The sequence below is a fragment of the Ascidia mentula genome, chromosome 7, assembly GCF_947561715.1.
Source record: "Ascidia mentula chromosome 7, kaAscMent1.1, whole genome shotgun sequence".
NCBI lineage: Eukaryota > Metazoa > Chordata > Ascidiacea > Phlebobranchia > Ascidiidae > Ascidia > Ascidia mentula.
In genome coordinates this window covers 3,076,486-3,096,922 of record NC_138572.1, presented here as the reverse complement: position 1 = coordinate 3,096,922, position 20,437 = coordinate 3,076,486, and the positions used below count along the sequence as shown (strand labels likewise).

The 20,437-nt window shown below is 38.0% G+C and overlaps 2 protein-coding genes across 3 annotated transcripts; one reads left to right on the top strand and one right to left on the bottom strand.

The window, feature by feature from the left end:
* Positions 1-39: 39 nt before the first annotated feature.
* Positions 40-15,632, bottom strand: LOC145908229 (uncharacterized). Of its 2 annotated transcripts, XM_082995459.1 has the most exons (39): positions 15,491-15,632; positions 15,306-15,422; positions 15,168-15,239; positions 14,821-14,965; positions 14,657-14,765; positions 14,492-14,597; positions 14,174-14,278; positions 13,870-13,981; positions 13,731-13,789; positions 13,347-13,463; positions 12,840-13,122; positions 12,444-12,526; positions 12,272-12,373; positions 11,868-12,045; positions 11,366-11,478; positions 11,179-11,295; positions 10,955-11,081; positions 10,765-10,844; positions 10,485-10,620; positions 10,101-10,213; positions 9,629-9,718; positions 9,367-9,487; positions 8,980-9,050; positions 8,747-8,803; positions 7,969-8,352; positions 7,289-7,383; positions 6,905-7,001; positions 6,563-6,676; positions 6,176-6,230; positions 5,970-6,098; positions 5,437-5,577; positions 4,756-4,842; positions 3,487-3,614; positions 2,872-2,986; positions 2,295-2,440; positions 1,927-2,010; positions 1,460-1,571; positions 814-902; positions 40-587 (listed from the first exon to the last, which is right to left on the bottom strand). In XM_082995459.1, the coding sequence occupies exons 1-39, from the start codon at positions 15,512-15,514 to the stop codon at positions 540-542; spliced, it is 4,461 nt and encodes a 1,486-aa protein (XP_082851585.1). In that variant the 5' UTR covers positions 15,515-15,632; the 3' UTR covers positions 40-539. The 2 variants fall into 2 exon arrangements, with proteins under 2 accessions (XP_082851585.1, XP_082851586.1); XM_082995460.1 differs by lacking the exon at positions 4,756-4,842.
* A 367-nt stretch (positions 15,633-15,999) lies between these two features.
* Positions 16,000-20,307, top strand: LOC145908715 (uncharacterized). Its single transcript, XM_082996038.1, has 11 exons — positions 16,000-16,196; positions 16,650-16,799; positions 17,132-17,296; positions 17,360-17,515; positions 17,733-17,883; positions 18,024-18,177; positions 18,274-18,410; positions 18,821-18,986; positions 19,254-19,424; positions 19,840-19,988; positions 20,078-20,307. The coding sequence occupies exons 1-11, from the start codon at positions 16,083-16,085 to the stop codon at positions 20,269-20,271; spliced, it is 1,707 nt and encodes a 568-aa protein (XP_082852164.1). The 5' UTR covers positions 16,000-16,082; the 3' UTR covers positions 20,272-20,307.
* The last annotated feature ends 130 nt before the right edge of the window (positions 20,308-20,437 follow it).

The following is a 20,437-nucleotide window of genomic DNA, read 5'->3' as shown; positions in this document are numbered from 1 at the left end:
CTCCTAGACTCCTAACCTAATATTGTTCGAAGAAAGGGTTGCAAAGCGTTTATTTACAGAAACTATAGATGCAATCACAACAACGATATGAAATATGTGAACAGATAATAAGACGCAAGCCAGAACATTGTGTTGATCGGTAAACGCAGAGTACAAGTAAAATAAGCCTATATATAGATGGTGCTGACGTTAAAAACACACTGACAAAAAGCCGAATCACACGGAAAGTTCCAATCCCAAGACGCGTAATACCAACACACACAATAGTACCTCTCAAAAAGTTTTGCTTTTTGTTTCGGTGGAGATACAGCCGAAGGAAAAGATTTCAACGCATTCATTGGCAGTTTTTTTAAAGCTACACATCGGCAGTTTCGTCTTCATACACATTGGCAGCGTTGTTGGCGACAGTAAATGCCACAAGTTTCGTCTTTATATCAGAATATCGGACAGTACTGGTTAACCTAACACACCTTGAACTGATTTACGGATGGTTAATATTAGCATTGGAAATGGTGATGATGAGTTGTTTTATAGGGTTTTCATTTCTTTGGATTAAGACGACCCAGCGGTTTTCTCATGCGGTCCATCTGTGTTGAAAGTTACATGTTGACATTTTGTTGCTAACGCCGACAGGCATTATATTCAATAAATTCAAAGTTCTTCTGGCAAAATAATTTACATGGTCGACGTTTCACTCGTTATGCAACCGACCTTCATCAGGAAAAGTACGACTGAAACGTTTTTTTGACAGAAGAGCTTTGAATTTATTGTGTTGCACGTTGAAATTAATTTTTTTTAAACGCGAAATCTTACCAGACTGGGTGTTCGCTTGCCGGATTCCTTCGCTCGTTGTCGGGTAGTAACGAGTTTTTCAGGCGTTTTTTTGCTCGGTTTGCTTGAAGCTGGAAAAATGAGGGTAAGTATGGGTTTATGTGAGCTGCATACAGAGGACCACTGTTTCGACCTAATGTTTCATCAGTGCAGCTTGATGTGACTAAGGACGATCTTGCCGGCCAAACGGCCAGACAAAGACTTCCACTTTGTGGTGACTATATAATCACCGTCATCCGATGGGTACCAAACTAGGGGGAAACAATCTGTACTCAGCTCACAGAACTCATAGTAATGGTTCCAAGCGTATTTAAAAGCATGGGTTTGTCTGAGTAAAAGTTGATCATTTGTGGCAGTCGTAATACAAATTACTTTCGGTAGTAAAAGTTTGCTGTCAAGCATTAAAGGCACGTATAAGATGTTCCTAGGCAGGGCTGCCACAAATTTTTTTTGCTTAGCGTGAGCTGCGTATAATTTCAAGTTGAACACAGCCCGGCCGACGGGGACAATTAAGGCTCTGGTCGCTCAATAGCGCGAAAAAAACACAGAATAAATGCATATATGTTGATCGCAATTTCAAGTCACAGAAACTCAACATGTTTGAACGTACACGAGATAGTCATTTTACCTGCAAGTGTGGAATGGGCTGGCGGTGACTTTCGAGGGCGACGTCTTCTGCTTCCTATATTGACAGGCGGTGTGTTTGTTATCTCAAACGCCATGCTCTGGCGGGTTACTCTCTAAAAAAAAAACATATTATTTTAAATGGCTGCTACGCAATTCAGCCGCCAATAGGAGTTATCTGACGTTTTTTGCGCTTTGTTCTGTCCATTCGTGTGTAAATATGTAAGTTTTACGTGTAAACCTTGTAACCAAAACGAGTGTAACAGGTTGGGTAATAGAAAGCGCTATGGGTTTTCCTAATATTTTGGTTACATAAGATTAGCTCATTATTGTCTGTTGTGAAACACTGGCTGAGTTATTATACGAGTGACGGTGGCAAAACATATATAGTCAACCAATATCATTATTCTTTAGTGTTGAAACAATTTTATCTATGTGAGATAAATCAGGCCCAATGCCGGTTTCACCTACCCGGTTTTCGTTGGTGTGTTTGGCGGTGAATTTGTTGATAGACGAAGCTGTGGCGAACGGACCCGCAATCGTCTCTCTCCGACTCTGTTAAATATAAGTTACATAGCGGTGGTAAAACGTCATGGAAATTTCTTTGGCTCAGCACATATTCCCGTATCAAAACTAAAACTTGCACAACAGATGTTGTAGATGGGGTGTATATTAAAAATATTAAAAAAATTAAGCCTTCAAGGTGTGTATTTAGGGATATGGCAACTAAGGAAACATCATAAGGTGCATATATATACAGGCGTGCAATCCACACACCATTTGAATAAGAACATGTTGGCCACCTCTGCAGTAATGTTTATGAAACCACTGTTTTCTACCTTTGGTGAAGTTATGTCCCATCTCATGTCTGGTTCCAGTGTCGGAACTTGTTTCCGTTTAGTCCCGTGCATTGCTGATGGCGCCCTCTGCTGGTCGCGTTTAGCTTGCAACGACGATGACGAACGATAACCAGGCAGTGACCGAACTACAATATATGACACATCAGTAAGCGCAAGGGCCCTGCATATGCGGTAAACACACAAACGGATAAATTGTGATTTACACAAAGCACTAGCTTTTGACAACGGGATCAACCAGTGCTTTGTGTGCAAATTGCCATTACGGAAAGTATACAGTGATCGCTAGGCTAGCACCTGCAAGCTATGGATCTCAATTATTTTTCAATATTTGAAGAAATCGCGATTACGAAACGCCTCTATTTGAACAACTGCAAATGCCAACGGCGGAAAAAATATAATACCTTCGTTCGTGGAGCGCAAGAGCCTAAAATTAGTGATATGAATTTATACAAGGAAACACTCTGTAAGCTCTCAAAAGGTAATAGAAACACACTATAAATCATACTGAAAGCACAAAAGCAGACAGGCAACGTTTTGAAGTTAAACAACAACTCACTGATGAACATTTTCTCTTTCGAATGCCCGCTTTCTTTGACCTCGTCCACTCGCTTCATCGTCTCATTGGCTTTTCCGATACGGATTGTTTCGTCACACTTGCTTGGGGTTTTCCCCTGCAAGAGAAATGGGAGATTTCAAACATGTTTTTGAAGCTGTTTCGGAAATGTTTATGTCAAACCGACCACGCCCAGAGTGCGAACACGCCGTGTCAAATTTTAAACACACAAATGTCCGCACACAACTACGTGAAAACTGAGAAAACGTTAGGTGCAAAACACGCCGTGTAGTACAGGGGTAAGACGACTCACGCTCGCGGGGTTGTCGTTGTTCTTGAAACTCTATTAATAAACATGGAATCGTTTTGTGGTTCCGTTGAAAATACACATGCGCTAGGAGTTGACGTGAAATATGAAAAAACGGCTGATGTTTAAAGTACGCGGTAAATTGTAACAGTATGTGCTTCGTTGAATGCATACTTTAAGAAACTAATAATGTCTTGCTGAGTTATGAATATGTCTCAAGTAGGGTGTTCAGCATCCAAATGTTTTGACGGGAGAACGGTTACGTTCGTTTTTGAAAAGGAACGAAGTTGGCATTATAATCTGTTAATTACCTGGGTTTCTATTGGATAAGACGACTTTAAATGAGACGGTTGTCTAGAATTTCTATCCTGCAACTCGGCGATTCGCTTGAGCGAACACGAGTAGTTTGGATCGTTCGGCTCCTCAAGAACTGGAAGTCCTGCACACGTCGACACAAAAACGATTTAGAGATTTTTGTAACCCGGCGTGTCAAAACGTATTTTATTCTCCATCTATGTTTTTTTAAACGATGGGTTTAGGGGTGTATTGTTGCAAAACACTTATCAAGCTTGTTGAAGTGTACCCAAGCAGTCAATACAAGCAATATATGTCACAATTGTACGTAAAAGGGGAAGATACCGTTGCACATATTCTGTATTTATAACAGCGCTAGCCATGCAGGTTATCAGCCTTGCTGTGGATTAGTAACTTCGAGCTTCCATAGCAAAACATGCAGTCACTTTTCAAAGGCATAGCAATGATAAGTTAGTATAAAGATATATAAAGCAAAAAGAGAGGCATATGATGCCGTCTGTTGCTGCGCGTACATTCCGTGACATGGAGATCTCCAATAAGACCGCGAGTAGCAAAAGTTGAGAAGTTATTGAAGGGTTAGAGGTTAGATGGAGAAAATATTCGAAAAAAGCGTTAAATTCCATTGAAAATTCCTGCATACTCTTGTTAGGCGTTGGCAGCGAGTTACCTTTATTGAACATGTCGAGAACCACGTCGTTATCTAATGCAATAGTTTTACGACTACATGTTATTCTCATTAAAATTTACGTTATCGTGACTTTTTTGTTTTGGATGGTAGATGTGCGTTGGGGCAGGGTTCAGTATAACAGGTTTGTTCAGCCTGACTCCTAATTGGGCAACAAGAAACTATGACCAACTGATGTAATTGACTGACAGTGAATATACTTTTGGTGTTAGTAGAAAGAATGTTTGACATCTGAAAACATCCGAACTATGCGAATATTTAGCGCGATTATAACAATGTTGTTTCTGCTGACAATGGCAACCGCCGTGCGTATTTTTCCCTACAGTTCAATGTGTTTTCGAACTTGCGACACTCTGGGCGCAACACTGGAGGCGCAAGAGTGACGCGGCGAATAAAGAGCTCTTGCATGGCCAAGAAAACCATAGAAATAATGCGACATAGTGGCAATGCGTCCATGCTATGCCGTGAAATGTGTCTTGTCATGCGGTGGCGCAAACACTGCCAGCCCGCATGCCCTGCACGAAGAAAAAAGACAGAAATGACAATGACAACACAGACGTGCCGAATGAGTTTATCATACTCTTGTCCCTGGCACGCTGGCTTTGCAAAATAGAAATCTCCTCCCAAAGAGCCTTCTCGTTTTCGAAGGAAGTGCGCCGAGAAAAGCCTGTAATACAATGATTGATTGCGCGGACCTGGATGCGTTGCTTGGCTGCAGAGTTTGCAATTTTGGCCGATGAAAGTTTGGTATTGTGCATGTCGTTGTGCGCTAGACCGTAGTTGTTTTAATTTGGGACAAAGTTCCTGTGCAACGAGCAGAAAGCAGAAAGGTGGACTTACCAGCGCATCAAATAAAACTCATTTTCCACAGAAAATTGTGAGCACACTTGCATCTACAAGCCACTATCTTACTCATGCCATAAATCCTTCATATTAGGATTCCTACTAGTAACGTTGGAGGATGTTTTTCTGCGAAAGGTTCACTGAACAAAATTTCCACAACTTTTCAGAGTAAAAACCCACAGATGATTGTTAAATTATTCCATTAAAAATCTACTAAGCAAGAGTGGTAATGATTCCAATCAGTGGTTTCTAAGATCCTACTTAAATCATAGCGCGTATTTGGAAACCGTGACTGTTGTGGATTGCTGGGTCGTTTAGTGCCAGAATATTCTGGCGCTAAAACGTTTTGGGAAACACTGCTGGGCATTTTCATCGCCAAAAAGTTTTGGAAACACTGCATTCGAGTGAACAAACTCACCAAGCAGACTTGGTCTTCCTGCTTGTCTGTGCACGAAGTTATTCGGTCCCATCGTCATCCTGCGACTGGAAAGTTCAAAGTTGCTGGCATGCGAAGGCGATGCAAACACTTGCCAAGAATCATGGCTCAGATCCCCTGTGCCTGCGAAAACACAAGTTTATGTTGGTAAGGTCGGGATTCGAACCCACGGTATCACGTACACGAATCCCGACGTTTCCACTACGTGGTATATGTGGTTTAAACGGGATTTTCTTGTTTGGTGGACTCAGACCGATGACCAAACATTTACACTTGCAATGTGCGGTTGTACTCCGAGAGTAGTAGCCTATAGTTGGAAATCTTACAGTTTCTAAGGAGCTAATAGACAATAAACACCCACAGGTAAGACTCAAACGAATATTTCGCGACCAAATATTTTCCCCTGAAAACAAAAAGGGTTCGAATGGAGGTACCCTTGATCTGACTAGTTAACAAAAGCTGGAAAACCAGTGCCAGAATTTCACCCAATGGACAATCTAAAAAAAAACACTTACTGAAAGCGTGGGGAGGCTGTTCCCGTTGTTGGTTGTTGTTCGGTGGTCCAAGCAAGCTACTTTCCACGCTCATGCAGCTTCGACTCAACGAAGAATTACTGGGGGTGTCCAGCGACATGGTAGAATTCACTGTGAAAAAAAAATGGTGTTTTCAGGGCGGCAATGACATTGGTAACTATTGGAAATTTGTTGGTTAAAGAACTCACGACTTGGGACTGCGCGTTGTTGTCGATTCGCCAACGGCATTGGTTTGATGAACTCCTGTATCATGTGATAAAATCTTATTGTGTGTTGGGAGATATTGACTATAGCAAACGTATATATGCATTATATACGTAAATAAAAAACCGTTGAATGTACAACCTGACCAGTTTGTGTTTTATCAAAAACTTTTAGTTACGGCGGGTAAATGCGTAAATGCATGAACTTAACAGTATAAAAACACAAATACGGACAAAAATACAGCACATAAATTTCCCATTTACCGTTAAATAAAGATCATATAATACGTAGGTATGAATGATAATCCCTACAAACATCGCAGGAAAACACACGAGTAACACAAAGATTACAATGAAAATGTGTATCTTTACCAAGGAATCGTTGAGGGAATCGTTGTTCTGATTCATCATTTTATTGGTAGGAGTAGAGAGGCAATCTTCACTGAGTGAACGAAGCAGTTTGTTGGGAGTCAAAATTGTGCCATTCTACAAACAACACAAATTGAAAAATAAACTTTTACGGCAAAATCAAACAATTTTGCGCGAAAAACGTCCGCGCAAAGTTAGCTACAAATTATAGGATTATATTAAAAACAGAATATGGTCTCACAGCCAAAGTATGGGAAAACGCCTGTGGGACAGCAATACAGCAAAGCTTTCAGTCAATTACAACAAAATCGTCGGTAAAGGATGATATTCTAATGCATATGTTACCCCATTCATATCACAGCTGTTAATGGTAGTGGAGAGGTCCCTGGATTCGCCAAGTTCAAATTCGAGTTGTTTTATTTTGTTTTCGAGCGTTATTATCCTGAAAAATAAACACATTACGAACCATGCATTTCGGATGCAGTCAAAATCATCAGGTAAGGTTAAAAACCACAAGCGTTTACATCTACATCCCGACCTTGGCTAAAAGTACTTGAAATTCTGGCGATTTTTGAACACTATAAATTGTATACGCTACAAACAAATGGCCACTGTTTCGACCTGCGAGGTCTCATCAGTGCAGTTTGGTGTGACAATATGAAGGATCTTGGCTACCAAACGGCCAGACAAAGAATTTGAGGTGACAGTATAGCTTGTGTTGAGTATTACCTGCTCTCGTATTCGACTTTCTGTTGCACGAGGTTGGCGTCAGATTTCTTAATCTGGGCCTCGTATAGGGTGGTTTTGCTTTCAAGCGCTTCAACCTATGCATAAAAAAGGATATATTTAGTATATTTATATATACATACAGTTGTGCACAATGTTTCGACTTATGGGGTCTCATCAGTGCGGCAATTGTGGCACTGGACTAACTTTTAAACTAACGGGCACAGTGATATCTACTTTGTGGTATACCATTCGGTGAACGTCGATTTCGGTCAAGTAAAGATATAATTCAAATACGCAACACCATGTTCCGGAGAACATTTATAGTGATACAGACTAAAAAAAACATAATTTCAGGCCATTAGGCTATAGTGGCATCTTGGCATGTGACATTACGTTAGTTGAGCTGAATGAAAGATTACAACCCTGACGTGGTTAGTTAAAACCCGCCTTGGTACATAGCGGATTTCCACTATTTTCATTGCTTTGGTAAACATGTAAAAGTCTTAAGGTTGGGATACGCCGCTAGGAAAAGTTAAGAAATTGGAACGCAATTGCGTACATGATAATGATTTGTTTGTTGCAAATCATTTTCTTTAGCTTGCGTTATAGGCCATCTTTGCTTTACATACACCTTGTACACCATATTTTATGGGATACAGTTATTACAAAACTATGCCAACCTTTCTCTTTAGGTCATCTTTCCCAGTACGCAGCGTTTCAATCTGTGCCTTGAACCCCTCCGCAGACAAACCATGATCCACCTTTGATTTAACCAATTGTTCCTCAGCCTCAGAGTATCTCAGTTTACATATCTCTATCTCATGATCCCGACTAGCAATCTCCCGCCTCGCTCCCTCATTTTGCTCCTTGAGTTCCTCCAAGGTCGTCTGTACCGTCTCGTGTCTTGTGCGCATGCGCAATAGCTCGGTTTCAGTCGCGTTTTGTGCCTCAAGTGTTGAGATTTTAGTGACTTGGAGTTCATTTTCGAGGTTGGTTATGGTTTGTTTGAGTTCCTCTATCCTGTCTGCATTCATTTCAATGATTTCTTCTTCGCGAGTTTGTTGCTGTGTTGAAAAATTATAAACGTTCAGCATAATTACTCTAGTAATTGCTTTACTGTCATATATATAGTAATATTCCATGTAATCGCATGATTACCCCACTGCGCAGGTCCTTATTTGGCTATCACAGCTATCGTATCGAGATCATTAGGTTTACAGGCTTCGCAGCCCAGGCATTGCAGCCTAGCTGGATCAGCCACTTTTTCCCGACATGTCGGAGCGAGATTTTAAAATCAAGCCTATGTAACTGTCTTAGTGTCTTGTGTATTAGTTAACACCATCGGTTCCCAAATTTGTTTTATCTGTGGCCAAAAAGTTAAAAACAACCATGGCCACACACTTGTTGCTGCATAGTTTTATGATTTTTTTAAAATGTATATTGACAGCAATTCGTCACCTGTAAAACGCGGCTTTCGGCTTCTTGCAACTGCTTTTGCAAGTTTTCCACAGTCGTCTGAAAGTATATCACGATTAAAAGGTTCACAACAGACAAGCATATTCAAGTGTACATAAAAGCAAGAGCCAATATTATTAATTCTGTCAGCTGCATACAGATGGCCACTGATGAAACCTTAATATTTGCAACAGTGGCCGTCTGTATGTAGTTCCGAGATATTTAAGTGTAGTTACCCTTAAAATATTTTCGGTTTCAGAAGGTATTTGTGTGTTGTGTTTTAGGCCATCTTCTTCCATAGAAGCTTCTGGAATAATCGTATAAGGTTACATAATTTTTGCGTGAAAAAAATTGCATGTTGTATGTTAGGTATTGTACATTAAAAAGAGTATTCAAAGTATTAGAAAGATATATTATTTCCTATACAGTGTAGCAATATTATACTATTTACTCCACACAGTTTGTTAGGCATTTTATACACAAATATGTTTTTTGTGTTTACTGAAATTTTCTAATTCTATCATGAAATTTGACAAAAAGTGGTTTATTTTCTGCAATCTACAGTGTAACAATGTCATATTCCTTAACCACATTATTTTATAGGTTGTAAAAATTGTACAAACCATTTTGCGGAATTGATGAGTTTCTTATTTCGCTTTCCTGGAGAGTTTGTAGCAGTTCATTAAACTTGCTTTTCATATCTTGCAGATCATTCTGAAGTTCCAATTCTTTCACTGAATATTCCTATGCACAAAAATATTTCAAACTAAATTTAATAAACGTTTTTTGGCATATAGTATTGCATAGACATTATCATAATTTTTGGGTAATTACTCATGTAGTGCTAATTACATTCACGTTCCAAACTTTTTTTCAGTGCTATACCTGTTTAAGGTTGTCCAAGTCCTGGTCTTTGGTTTTTAGGGTCCTGTTAATTTCCTCTATTTTGGTAGCCAATGTGGTATTGGTAACAACCTGTTGGGAAAAAAAATAATTTAAACAAAGCTTTCTTTTAATCTATGATTGTTTGAAAGGCTTTTTAGGTGTAAAGCAGTTAAACACATTTAGTGCTGTGGTTTATATTTACCCATGCAGATAGTATAGAAGATTTTCAAATTGCAAATTATGATAGACTATTTTTATTTATGTTTTATTTACAACTCTGAGACTTTATGATATCATAGTGGAGGATAACTTGATCACCTTAAGATGGTTACTATAAAATTGTTATTTACTTTGTCTTAATTACAATCGTGTAATTAACAGCTGGTTTAAAATGGGGCATGGAGGGATGCATTTGGCCTGGGGGCCCAAATTTGATACTCCAGGTACAAAGTTTTCTTTTAAGCAAAATTACCAGTTCCGCATTCTTGTCTGTCATAACTTCTTTATGCTTAACAAGATCGACATTCTCAGATTTCAGAGACACAATCATGATGTTATCATCTTTGTCCTGGTCTTCAAGAGCCTCTGTTACATATTCATCATGATATTATTTTTTCTCTTGCTAATGTTTATGGAAGAAATCTTAGTGAACTTAAAGACATAGTAAGTTGTATTTTGTCCAAAATTTAGCCTAAAGCTTTTATTTTTACTCTTGCTGATGTTGATGGAAGAAATTTTAGTGAATTTAAAGACATAGTAAGTTGTATTTTGTCCAAAATTTAGCCTAGAGCTTTATTACTAGAATTTGTTCAATTTTGGTACAACTGTTAACATATAGTTTTTATTTAATACAAACCTATTTGTTTTAGCTGCTGTTCAATCTGTATGCATTTGTCCCTGTCTGAATTTTCAAGTTCTTGAACCTGTGTCATCAATGATTCCATACTCTCTTTCCATTCTGATTCTCTTGCTTGCAGTTGACTTGTAAGCTCCTGCAATCAAATAAAATCAACGTTGGTTGTTTTAGTTTAACTTGATACTTTTAGTAGAAAGCATTTTAAGTTTACCGTTTTACAGCAAGGGCAACATTTAAATACCAAAACACGAAGCATTGCCACTCATAAGAAATATTTCACCTGTGAATTTGAATACTGAACTTCTAGGAGTTTACGTTCCACTTCCAGACATTCATCTGCATGCCTTTGTTCAACTGTTTCTAGGAAAAAAAACAGGTTTCTGGGTAATTTTTTTAGTAAACCTGACCAATGTCAGTGCATTAAAAAGATTAAACTGGTATTTTTAGTCTTGTAAGGCAAAATATTAAACCTTTTTCAGATTTCATGTCTTTGATCTTAATGAGCAAACTGTCATTTTCAGAGGAAAGGGTGGTGATTTTTTCACACAATACAGAATTCTTTCCGTCTTTTACATTTTCCATATCCCTGCATTCTTCCTATAAAAACAATGCACATGTATTTCAAGATTACTAAATTTAAATTGTTGATGGAACATGGTAAGTTTTGCTTTTGTATCTTACTACCAGGAATTACCTTGAGTTGGTTGATTTCATTTTTCATTTTGTTTGCATTTTCCGGAGTTACCCAAGATACATGCATTGCCTGTATTGTTGCAAAGTGCTCTTCAACTTTTTTCTGCAAATCTTGCATCTGAACAAAAGCCAAAAGTGTACATTGATTTTAAATCAACCTAGGTCTCTAGGTGTGTACAAATACGTACTTGACTTTGATATGCAGCAATTTCAGATTCATGCTCTTGTAGTTTAGATTTAAGCTGTTCTTTCTCTGTTGACGCATGTGATTTGTGGGTTGAATGTTCTTGCCTTAGAGAGTCTGCAATTTCAAATGTACTATGGGTAAATATAATGTTCCTTACCATGTACCTAATGGTTAGGATGTTGATATGAGGATTGTGAATAAATCTACGGTTAGGTGTTGCCAATAGAAGGTAAAAATAATTCATAAATCCTAGTTCAATATGGGAAAATGTACCTAAAAAGGGAACAGATGCACATTGATTGTAATTTTGCAGAGGCAAAAGTGTCATTATTGATATGCTGTAGAATTGATGGCAACTGTGTCACCATAATGTGGACATGTCTATGTATGGCTGGCTACTGACAGTTTCAGTTGCCCAGCTACCCTTAAAACCTGATAGGCTGAATTGTCAATGCGTTTTAATCTGATGTGTAAATATAGTTATGTGTGAGGTATGCTTTTACCAATATCTGACTGCAATACATTGCAGGTATTTTTTTGGTTTTCCAGTTCTTCTTTTGTGTTGTTTAACATAAGATTGAAGTTTTTGAGAGTCAACGTCAGATTTTTCTTTTCTTCTTGAAGACTTTCCAAATGGCGAGTCAACTCCAGGTTCTCTTTGCACGACTTGGAACTGGCCATCTGCACACAATAGATTTTTAGGTAAATTTACCATTCAACAATATTTGTCAAGAATATATTATACAGCCACTACGAACTCAGTCTATATAAAATACACACTAAATACATTTGCAAGCATGCTGTCACAGAAAAACAAAACAAGAAATTCCACATGCAATTTAGAGAAAAGTTTGAAGCAAGCATAACCATAATATAACAGATTTGGGGAAATTTACTTTGTTATTACCTTGACACTTTCAATGTAGGATTGCACATTTCCTATAGCTTCCATGAGTTTTGGTTGAAAGTTGTTAATCGACACTGCAGATGGCTTTAATGCAGAAGGACTCTAAAAACAGGCAAATTATTTGTTTATGTAGGTTATTTTACTGCTTGTGAATGTTACAGAAATGCATTACCTGGAACGGGGATCTGCAAACTGCACTTGGTAGAACTGCATTCAAAGATGATATGCCATTCTTGAATGCAATGTTGTAGTTGTCTATAACATTGAATAAATAATGTTGAAAATTTTAACATATATTTAGCATCACTACTATAACTCTTCAGTTCAGGTCATTTGGTTTGAGAGAAACTGTAAGACATGAAGAGCAAATGTTTTGTCTACCAACAGCCAGATCATAAGGTACACAGTAACAATCAGTTATGAGCCAATATGTTAAACAGTGCTGTAGTTATATTGCACACTGTGAGCCAAATGGCAAGTGTTTAACTATCTGCTTCACACAGTACCAATAAGCATCAGTTAGCTGAAAGCACAAGACACTTGTAATGCTACACACATTTACCCTCACCTATAAACTTTTCAAGGAGAGCCTTTTGTTCAATCAAGTCTTTATTTTCTGTGGCAAGAGCAGTATTTTTATGAGTCATTAACTCAATTTCAGAGCTGACTTCTTCATGTTGTTTAATCACAGAGTCAGTATTTTTACTAATTTTCTGAAAATCCAACTGGACTGTTGCTAGCTGGTCGTTGGTCGCAGCAATGGTTTCATGAAGTTTGAAGTTTTCGATTTCAAGGGAGTTAATGGCATTCAGTCTTTTCTCATAATCGCTGAAAAGATTCTTGTAGCGTTCCTGCACAAAATCAACAATATCCAAGTGCACAAAATTCTAACAGAAATCAAACTTAAATTTGTAATACATGCAATAGCAAAGTTTGGGTATTCACTGCAATGTTTATTACAGTACATGATCACAGTCTGATTTAGTTACTTAACAGTTTGACCTGTTGATTTGAGATTCTTTGCATCATAAAACGTCAAGTCAAATGTAACCAGCTAATAATTTTGCTTACATACCTTTTCAGCACTTAATTCTTTGTCACTGTACTCAAGTTTTGTTTTTAAATTGCTGAATTTCTGTGGATCCATCCAGGTTCCCTGCACTTCATCCAATTTCTCTTTGAGTTCCTGCATCTGCAAAACACAATGTTGCAAACCTTACAAGATATTCACTGATAAATAAGAGTTCACTTGTACTAGTGATGAAAATGGCCCTTACTGTAAAAGCAAAAACACATTCGGAACATTTGCTTAATAATGGTCAGCGTATTAGCTTAACTTTCATACTCTGTAAAATTTTTAGCCTTTGGTAGGGTTTAGTGAATTCCACAGTGGTATTTTTACAGTGGCAACATTAGCACTTAAACACACAGAAAAGTAGTATCAAGGTCGGCATTTTACCTCAATCTGAGTGACAACATTCATGGTTTCACCTTGAAAGAACGATACATCTGGCGTTCCTAAAGCAAACAATTATAGAGATGTCTTGCCCCAGAACAAGATAAACACTTGTTGTTTCGCATGTAAATCCGAGTCTTACCTGTCCCACTTGCATTTATTTCAAGTTTTTGGGCATCAAATAGCTCTTTTAGCATCCCGTACTCCTGTTTGTGCTTGCTCTCCATGTCAAGCAATCTTTTTAGCTCTTGGTCCTGAAAAAAACAACAATGTTACATGACATATCTGTAAACATTGATCAACATTTTTACAAATTTAAATATAACAGAATTTATAGCCCTAGTTCTTTCAATAAAGCTGTATGAAAAGGGCTTAGGCTGCACAGTGCACAAGGTTAAAAGCTTCTGCATCCATTACAATGTATCTGTGTAAATATTTGTGCTTACCTGCATGGAGCATGTCATTTGGAATTCATCGATGGCAGCCTGTTGTTCCGCTATTTGTGCATTTAACTGCCGAGAGTCAGCTTTGCAGGACTTAAGTGTAGAGGCCTACACATAAACACAGTTCCAGTTCTAATTTCCGTTTTTGTTTATTCATGAAAAAAAATTTAAATTTAAAAAGAGCTAAAGCTACCAGTCTAATAACATATAATATTGTTGCAAGCAGAAATACCAACATTTTACAAGCCAAACTGAGATTATCAGCACTGAATATATTATACCAATATACTGTACAACTACAAAGATGACAACAAGTTTGACCTCTCTTTCAAGTTCATTGTTTCTCTCTGTCAAATCCTGTACACTTCTTTGTAGAACAGAAACTTCTTCTTCAAGTTCTGTTAGCTTTGTAAGACGTTGTCGAAACCTGGACGATAATCATTGCAGTAAAACACAAGACAAGCAAGTTTGTGAATACAAACTTACACAGCATTTTTGCAAAGCAAATCATCTCTTTCTTCAGTAAGAGCCCACATTTTGTCATTTTCCTGCCTTAGTTCATCAATTTCTTTCTTGTTGCGGGTTAATTTTTGATCTGTTAATATGTTGATGAATATTTTTTTTATTATACACCCACCTAAATAACTTACTGTTGATTTTGATCCTGTGCTCCAGGTCAGTATTTACATTTTCCAGATTTTCTCTTGCCTGCTGTTCAGATATTAATGTATTTTCGAGGGAGTGTTTGTCTTTTTTCACCATTTCAACCTTCTGTTCCAACTCTCTAATTTTTAACTGGAATAGTGAAAACAGCAAAACATCTTGTTAATTTACTGCACCTGTTGGACAGTCTTCAGGTCTAAGAAGTCATTACCCAATCTACCAGGAATTTATTTATATGTCTTATTCAAATTTAAATAGATGATTTAGTTTTGGTAAAAGTAAGGAAAAATTTTAATCCTAAAAGATTCCTATAATGATTGGAGCAAAACAAAACCTTGTAATTTATGATTGGGGTCCCAGGAGCTGGTGACATTCCTGGTGATTCTGTTTGACATATATCCTCCACCTATACACACAAAATAATAACTAAATTTTGGCAAATAGCAACTTTTGACAGAAAAAAAATATGTACTTTTTGCCCTTGCAAGATCCTTGAAAGTGGTGTTAGTTGATCTACAGGCTGCAAAGCATAATTATGCGCGGGCGAGGCAGATATGCTCATTGTAAGATGATCACATCTCATCAAACACTAACAAGTACAGCAGAAATATTAAGAATATTCCTTTTAATTTGCTGCTCTCTGAGGAAAATGTTTACCTTTTCGTCGTCGTTCTCATCCATTATTTGCGTACTTTGCTGTCACACCTCAAACACTATAAAATATTATATGTAACAATACAAAGGTGTACTTTAACCGGCTACATGTGATGAAAACATACTTTCCTGGAAAAACATCAATGTAAAAGCGTCTTTGGAGAACTTGTTCAAAGATATGCGCCAAGGCCAGTCATGCGTTAGCGCTTCGCGATTGGCTGGCTGAGTATGACGTCACAATTAGACTTTGCAGCATTGCAGCGATAAATTGGCTGTTGTCAATTTTGCAAAGAAAATCTGTATGCTGTTGTTCAACTGAGTGTTTAGTTAACCTTCGGGTTGGCCACAGTAGGCATAATAACTTAACATACAGTATATCTGAAATTAAACTTTTGCTAGGGCTACTCAAGCGTAAGATTTTTTATTTTCCCTTGTGGTCGTCGGAGCGTAACTGATTCTCGTTTGAAGATTTTCGAAACTGTCAGTTTCATAACAATCCTTTTTCAGTCATGCTAATTGTGATTTACTGTTTATACAGGCGCATAAGGAACACGCTGCAATCGCCAGCTGTCTATAAGTTGTTTTTGCAGGCACTATGAAAAGATTGCCCCTCGTTAATCTGAACGTAATCGGTACAAGACCTGAACCAGTTGTGCCTGATGGAGTTTGGATCGAAATTCAACCACATGCCGATAGAAATGAAGCATCTGTAAGTCTTTACTTCTATATATGGTGTTAGTGTAAACCTTTTTATCGTGCATGCAGTTAGAATTTTACTTTTACCAGTTTAATAGTTGCCTGCCTGTCGACCAGACTGGAAAAAATGTCGTGGATATATCCTCCGCGCACTTTTGCAAAAATTTACCGATAATCTGCGCAATATTAATGACCTAATGCATTAACTTACGGAAAAACGTTGCGATCGTCCACGCAAGTAATGCAAAAAACAAACTTTCCAATCTGGCCTGTCGATTATATAAAAATTGTGTATATACGCTTTCACATTGTTTCCAATGCAGTATACACACACTCTACTTATGAGAATATACCATTTTAAACATCTTCAATAAAGTGCCTGTCCAATAAATCACAAAGTTATCCATAGTTTTGTCATTTGGTTTGCATGTAACATACTTTTTATAATCTGAAATGTTTGTTACAGTACAATGCAGAGTTGGAGGAAGAGAGAATAATTGCTGCAAACAAGGATCGATTCGACCGTTTGAGAAAGTTTCAGAGGGATGTGAAACACAGAGTCTCCAGAGCTGCTTACCTCCATAGAAACAACATCGCTGATGTTGAAACGAGACAGGTATTTTTAAACTTACACCAGTGTTTCCCAACCTTTTTTTTTATCTTATTTCCCACTTTTAGTTTAAACAGAATCCTTGTTTCTCAATAGTATTTAAATACATTGGTAAGAATTAAATTGTTGCGTTTTCTCATTTGTGTTATACTTTTTTATCATTTTTTTATATGACAACTTGTCAATAAGTTTAAAACAAGCAGTGAATACAAAACATCTACTTATTGTATATTTTGGTGCCAATCACCTACAACCATATAAGTTCACATTAGTTGAGAACTACTGAAATAAACAGTGGTCGATACATTTTGCAAAAACCGTTAATCTCTGTTACACAGATGGAGCATGAGATAGACATGCTTTACAGAAGTGCTTCCGCTGCTGAGAAGTCAACACCCAAGAAAAACAGATGTTCCTATAATGTAAACCCTATTACAATCGACTGCTCAGGAAAAATCTCAGCTGTGGATTTGGGGAATGTTGAGTCCCAAGAACAAATCAAAGTAAGGTGTTTTTTGTGAGATTTAATGCTGACACTATCTGTCCATGACTCTCCTGTTATGTAGAGCACAGCAATGCTGGATGCTCGGTCGCAAGATTGTGAGCGTTTGGCCAAAGATGCACGAAACCGTCTTGCAAAAAATCTTGTTGCTCCCCCAGGGCAAATTCCTACTGAGAAAGCATTACCTGGTGGTGTATGGGGAACTGGGTCGACAAGAGATGTATGTGATTTCTGTAATGTCTATTTAGTTCTTCCACTATTTAGTAACAAACCAGTAAAAATTCTGTGTAGCTTAAAATTTAGGTTAGGTGGGGTTACTACGATGCCCATTTTAATTATGCCTGAAGGTCAGATTCTGTGAATTTACCATGTCTGGCAGTAACAACATTTTTTGGTTGAAGTTAAACAGCATTTATACATAGTTTCATAATTTTCAGAAATCAGCTGCTAGAATTCTTTGCGAAGAAACACAGGATGAAGAAGGTCGAAATGAATATTCCTCAGATCCTGACACTGTACAAACTGTATCAGCCGTCAGTGCCCCTGACCATGTTGCCCTTCACTCGGTACAAGAAGCAATCGTCCTTGGTATGTATGTGATTTTTATTAGAATATTTGGTAAATTTTGCCTGAAATGGCTTTATTCCTAGCATAGGGTTAAATGGAGTTCTCAAAAACCCAGTTATGTTTCATTGGACTAATGAAAATATATATGTCTCTGTGTTAAGGTCCATCAAGTACTTTAGACAAAAATGGTAGTCATGGAAAGGATACACCACTAGATGGGGCTGGTGACAATGAACTGAGTTTGCCCCCTGCTCATGTAACGTCAAAAATTCCAAGCGTGGTTCACTTCAATGTTGATTCAAAAACATGGCAAAGGTAGTATCATATTTTTATGAAGCAATTTTGCAACATAAATACAAGTGAAATGTGTGATTTGTGTCTATTCTGATACAGTGGTACAATGTATTTCAGTGAAGAGGTGATTTGCAAGGATGCAAGCAGACTTGCTGGACATGTAAGCAAATCAGCAGCTGGTGGTGATGTACCGTTGAGAATATCAGAGAATGCCATTGTGCAAAGAAAAATGGCTGGCAGAAGAACTTGTTTAGGTATTTGACCATCCTAATGTCTTTTTGTACAGATAAATAAATACTTTTAAATGTTTGTATTTGATGTTGAAAAGCTTACATAATAACCTTATCAATGTTTAATAAAACTCGCATTCTTATGCAGTGATTCCCAACCTTTTAGTAGTTGCGTACCACTTGGAGGTAAAACAATTTAATTTCAACACGTACCATGTAGTTGAGTGTTACGAAGTAACCTAGGGAATGAAGTAATAAACCTTTTGAGATTACTTACGATTTTTTAAATTCGAACTATATCTGCAAACTATAGAAAGGTGTTCGCGTACCATCGGTTGGGAAACACTGTTCTGATGGCACAAAAACTTACGTAGTTTGTGTTCAACCAACAATATGTCCAAGCAATACAACGAACCAAGCAAAATATATCGCAGAGGAAATTGCCAAGCCGCCTGTACTCCACCCCGGTGCAGTGGAACTGGATGAGCGGAGAGCTAATCAACGAGCAAGGTGGTTATCACGTCGTGTTTTTGCTGACGCTGAGCGAGAGAGAACCAGGGAGCAAGCAAGAATGAAAGGACATCAGCAGCGCGTCAACAGGTACACGCCCAAATTATAATTGAATTTTGGTTTCTGTGTACCATAACTTTGCCTTGTGGTATACAGGAATGCATCGACAAAGTTATAGTAATAATAACAGTTTCTGCAAAAATGCTTGTGTGAGTCTGTACTGCTGTAAAGTTCATTTAATTTATTGGTGTAACTTCGACAAAACCACGAAATCATGTACTGCACTACTCTTTTTTTAACTTTGTGGAACCTAACATCATGTGTGAATGTGATTGCTTACCCCTTTGGTATACGTAGGTTGCGAGAAGGAAAAGAACGCGAACGTACCGAAATCGAACAAAAATCGCGCGAGCAAGTGGAAGCTGTGCGCATTGCAGACGAGCAACTGCGCCACCAAGCGAAGAAAGAAGAGCGACAACGAGCGAAAGTTCAGGAAAGTCAGCAACGCAAAGTAAAACAGGAACAGAGGTTTGTATCAGACAAATGAGTTACGTTGAAAAACCTTAGTTAAAATCATCAAAGCGATGGCTGTTTGTTTAAGTCTTATACGCTGGCAGGCAAACTCACAGAACTGTATTTCGAAAATTGGTTGGTAATATTTTCCGGAGCATTATTCTGCAACGCTGTGATTCAATAATTTCACCCTTTTTGTCACCCTTTCGTACCAATGTCAACAGAGGCTTATGTTATAAAAACCCTCTTGGCAAATGCTTTATTATTCTTGTGGCTTTTGTTGTAAAACGCGGAAGTGTGATCATGCTTTCTGTAATGCAAGCAATCCTTTTGTTGTTAAATTAATGCATTGCTCTTGAAGAAGGTTTGTACTTTGCTCTGGCATTCTAGAAAACTTTGCATTTAAACTGAAAAATTATTACCTGAGTAGGTTTGTTCGGGCGATGAAGTCACAGTTGCGTGAGCGCGTGGAGCAGAACAAGATGGAGCTCCCAGCTTTGTGCATGTGCGCCTCGACCTTCTGGGAAACGGACCCTGAAACCTGCGCCAACAACTGTTTGTTCTACAGAAACCACGAAGGTTCGCGCTATTTATTTTTAGGGCAGTAGTTAATATGCAACAAAGCCTCCTTTTATCTGTGATATTTACTGAAACATTTTGCATGAAAGCTTATGCGAAAGCACTGGAGGCTGTGTTGCAAGCTGTGGAACGGAATATGGGCCCTTTCCACAAAGATGCACTCCAACGAAGTGCTCTTTCCGTTTCCCTCATTGGCAACAGCGGCCCGACACCATTTTCTGCAAGGCGTTCCAACAGTGCAAGGTCCCAGACCTCCTCAAGCCTTTCTGTGGGAAAATTATGATATATTTTATCGTTAAATTATGTGTAGTAGTGATTTTTTGCGCACAGAGTTGTATTTTTAGATGAAGAAATAAATCTTATCATTGCACAGCAGTAGTTGAGTTGGTGTATTCAGCAAGACGTTAATCTATAGAATCTATACAGTTATAACCATCAGGCCAGAAGTA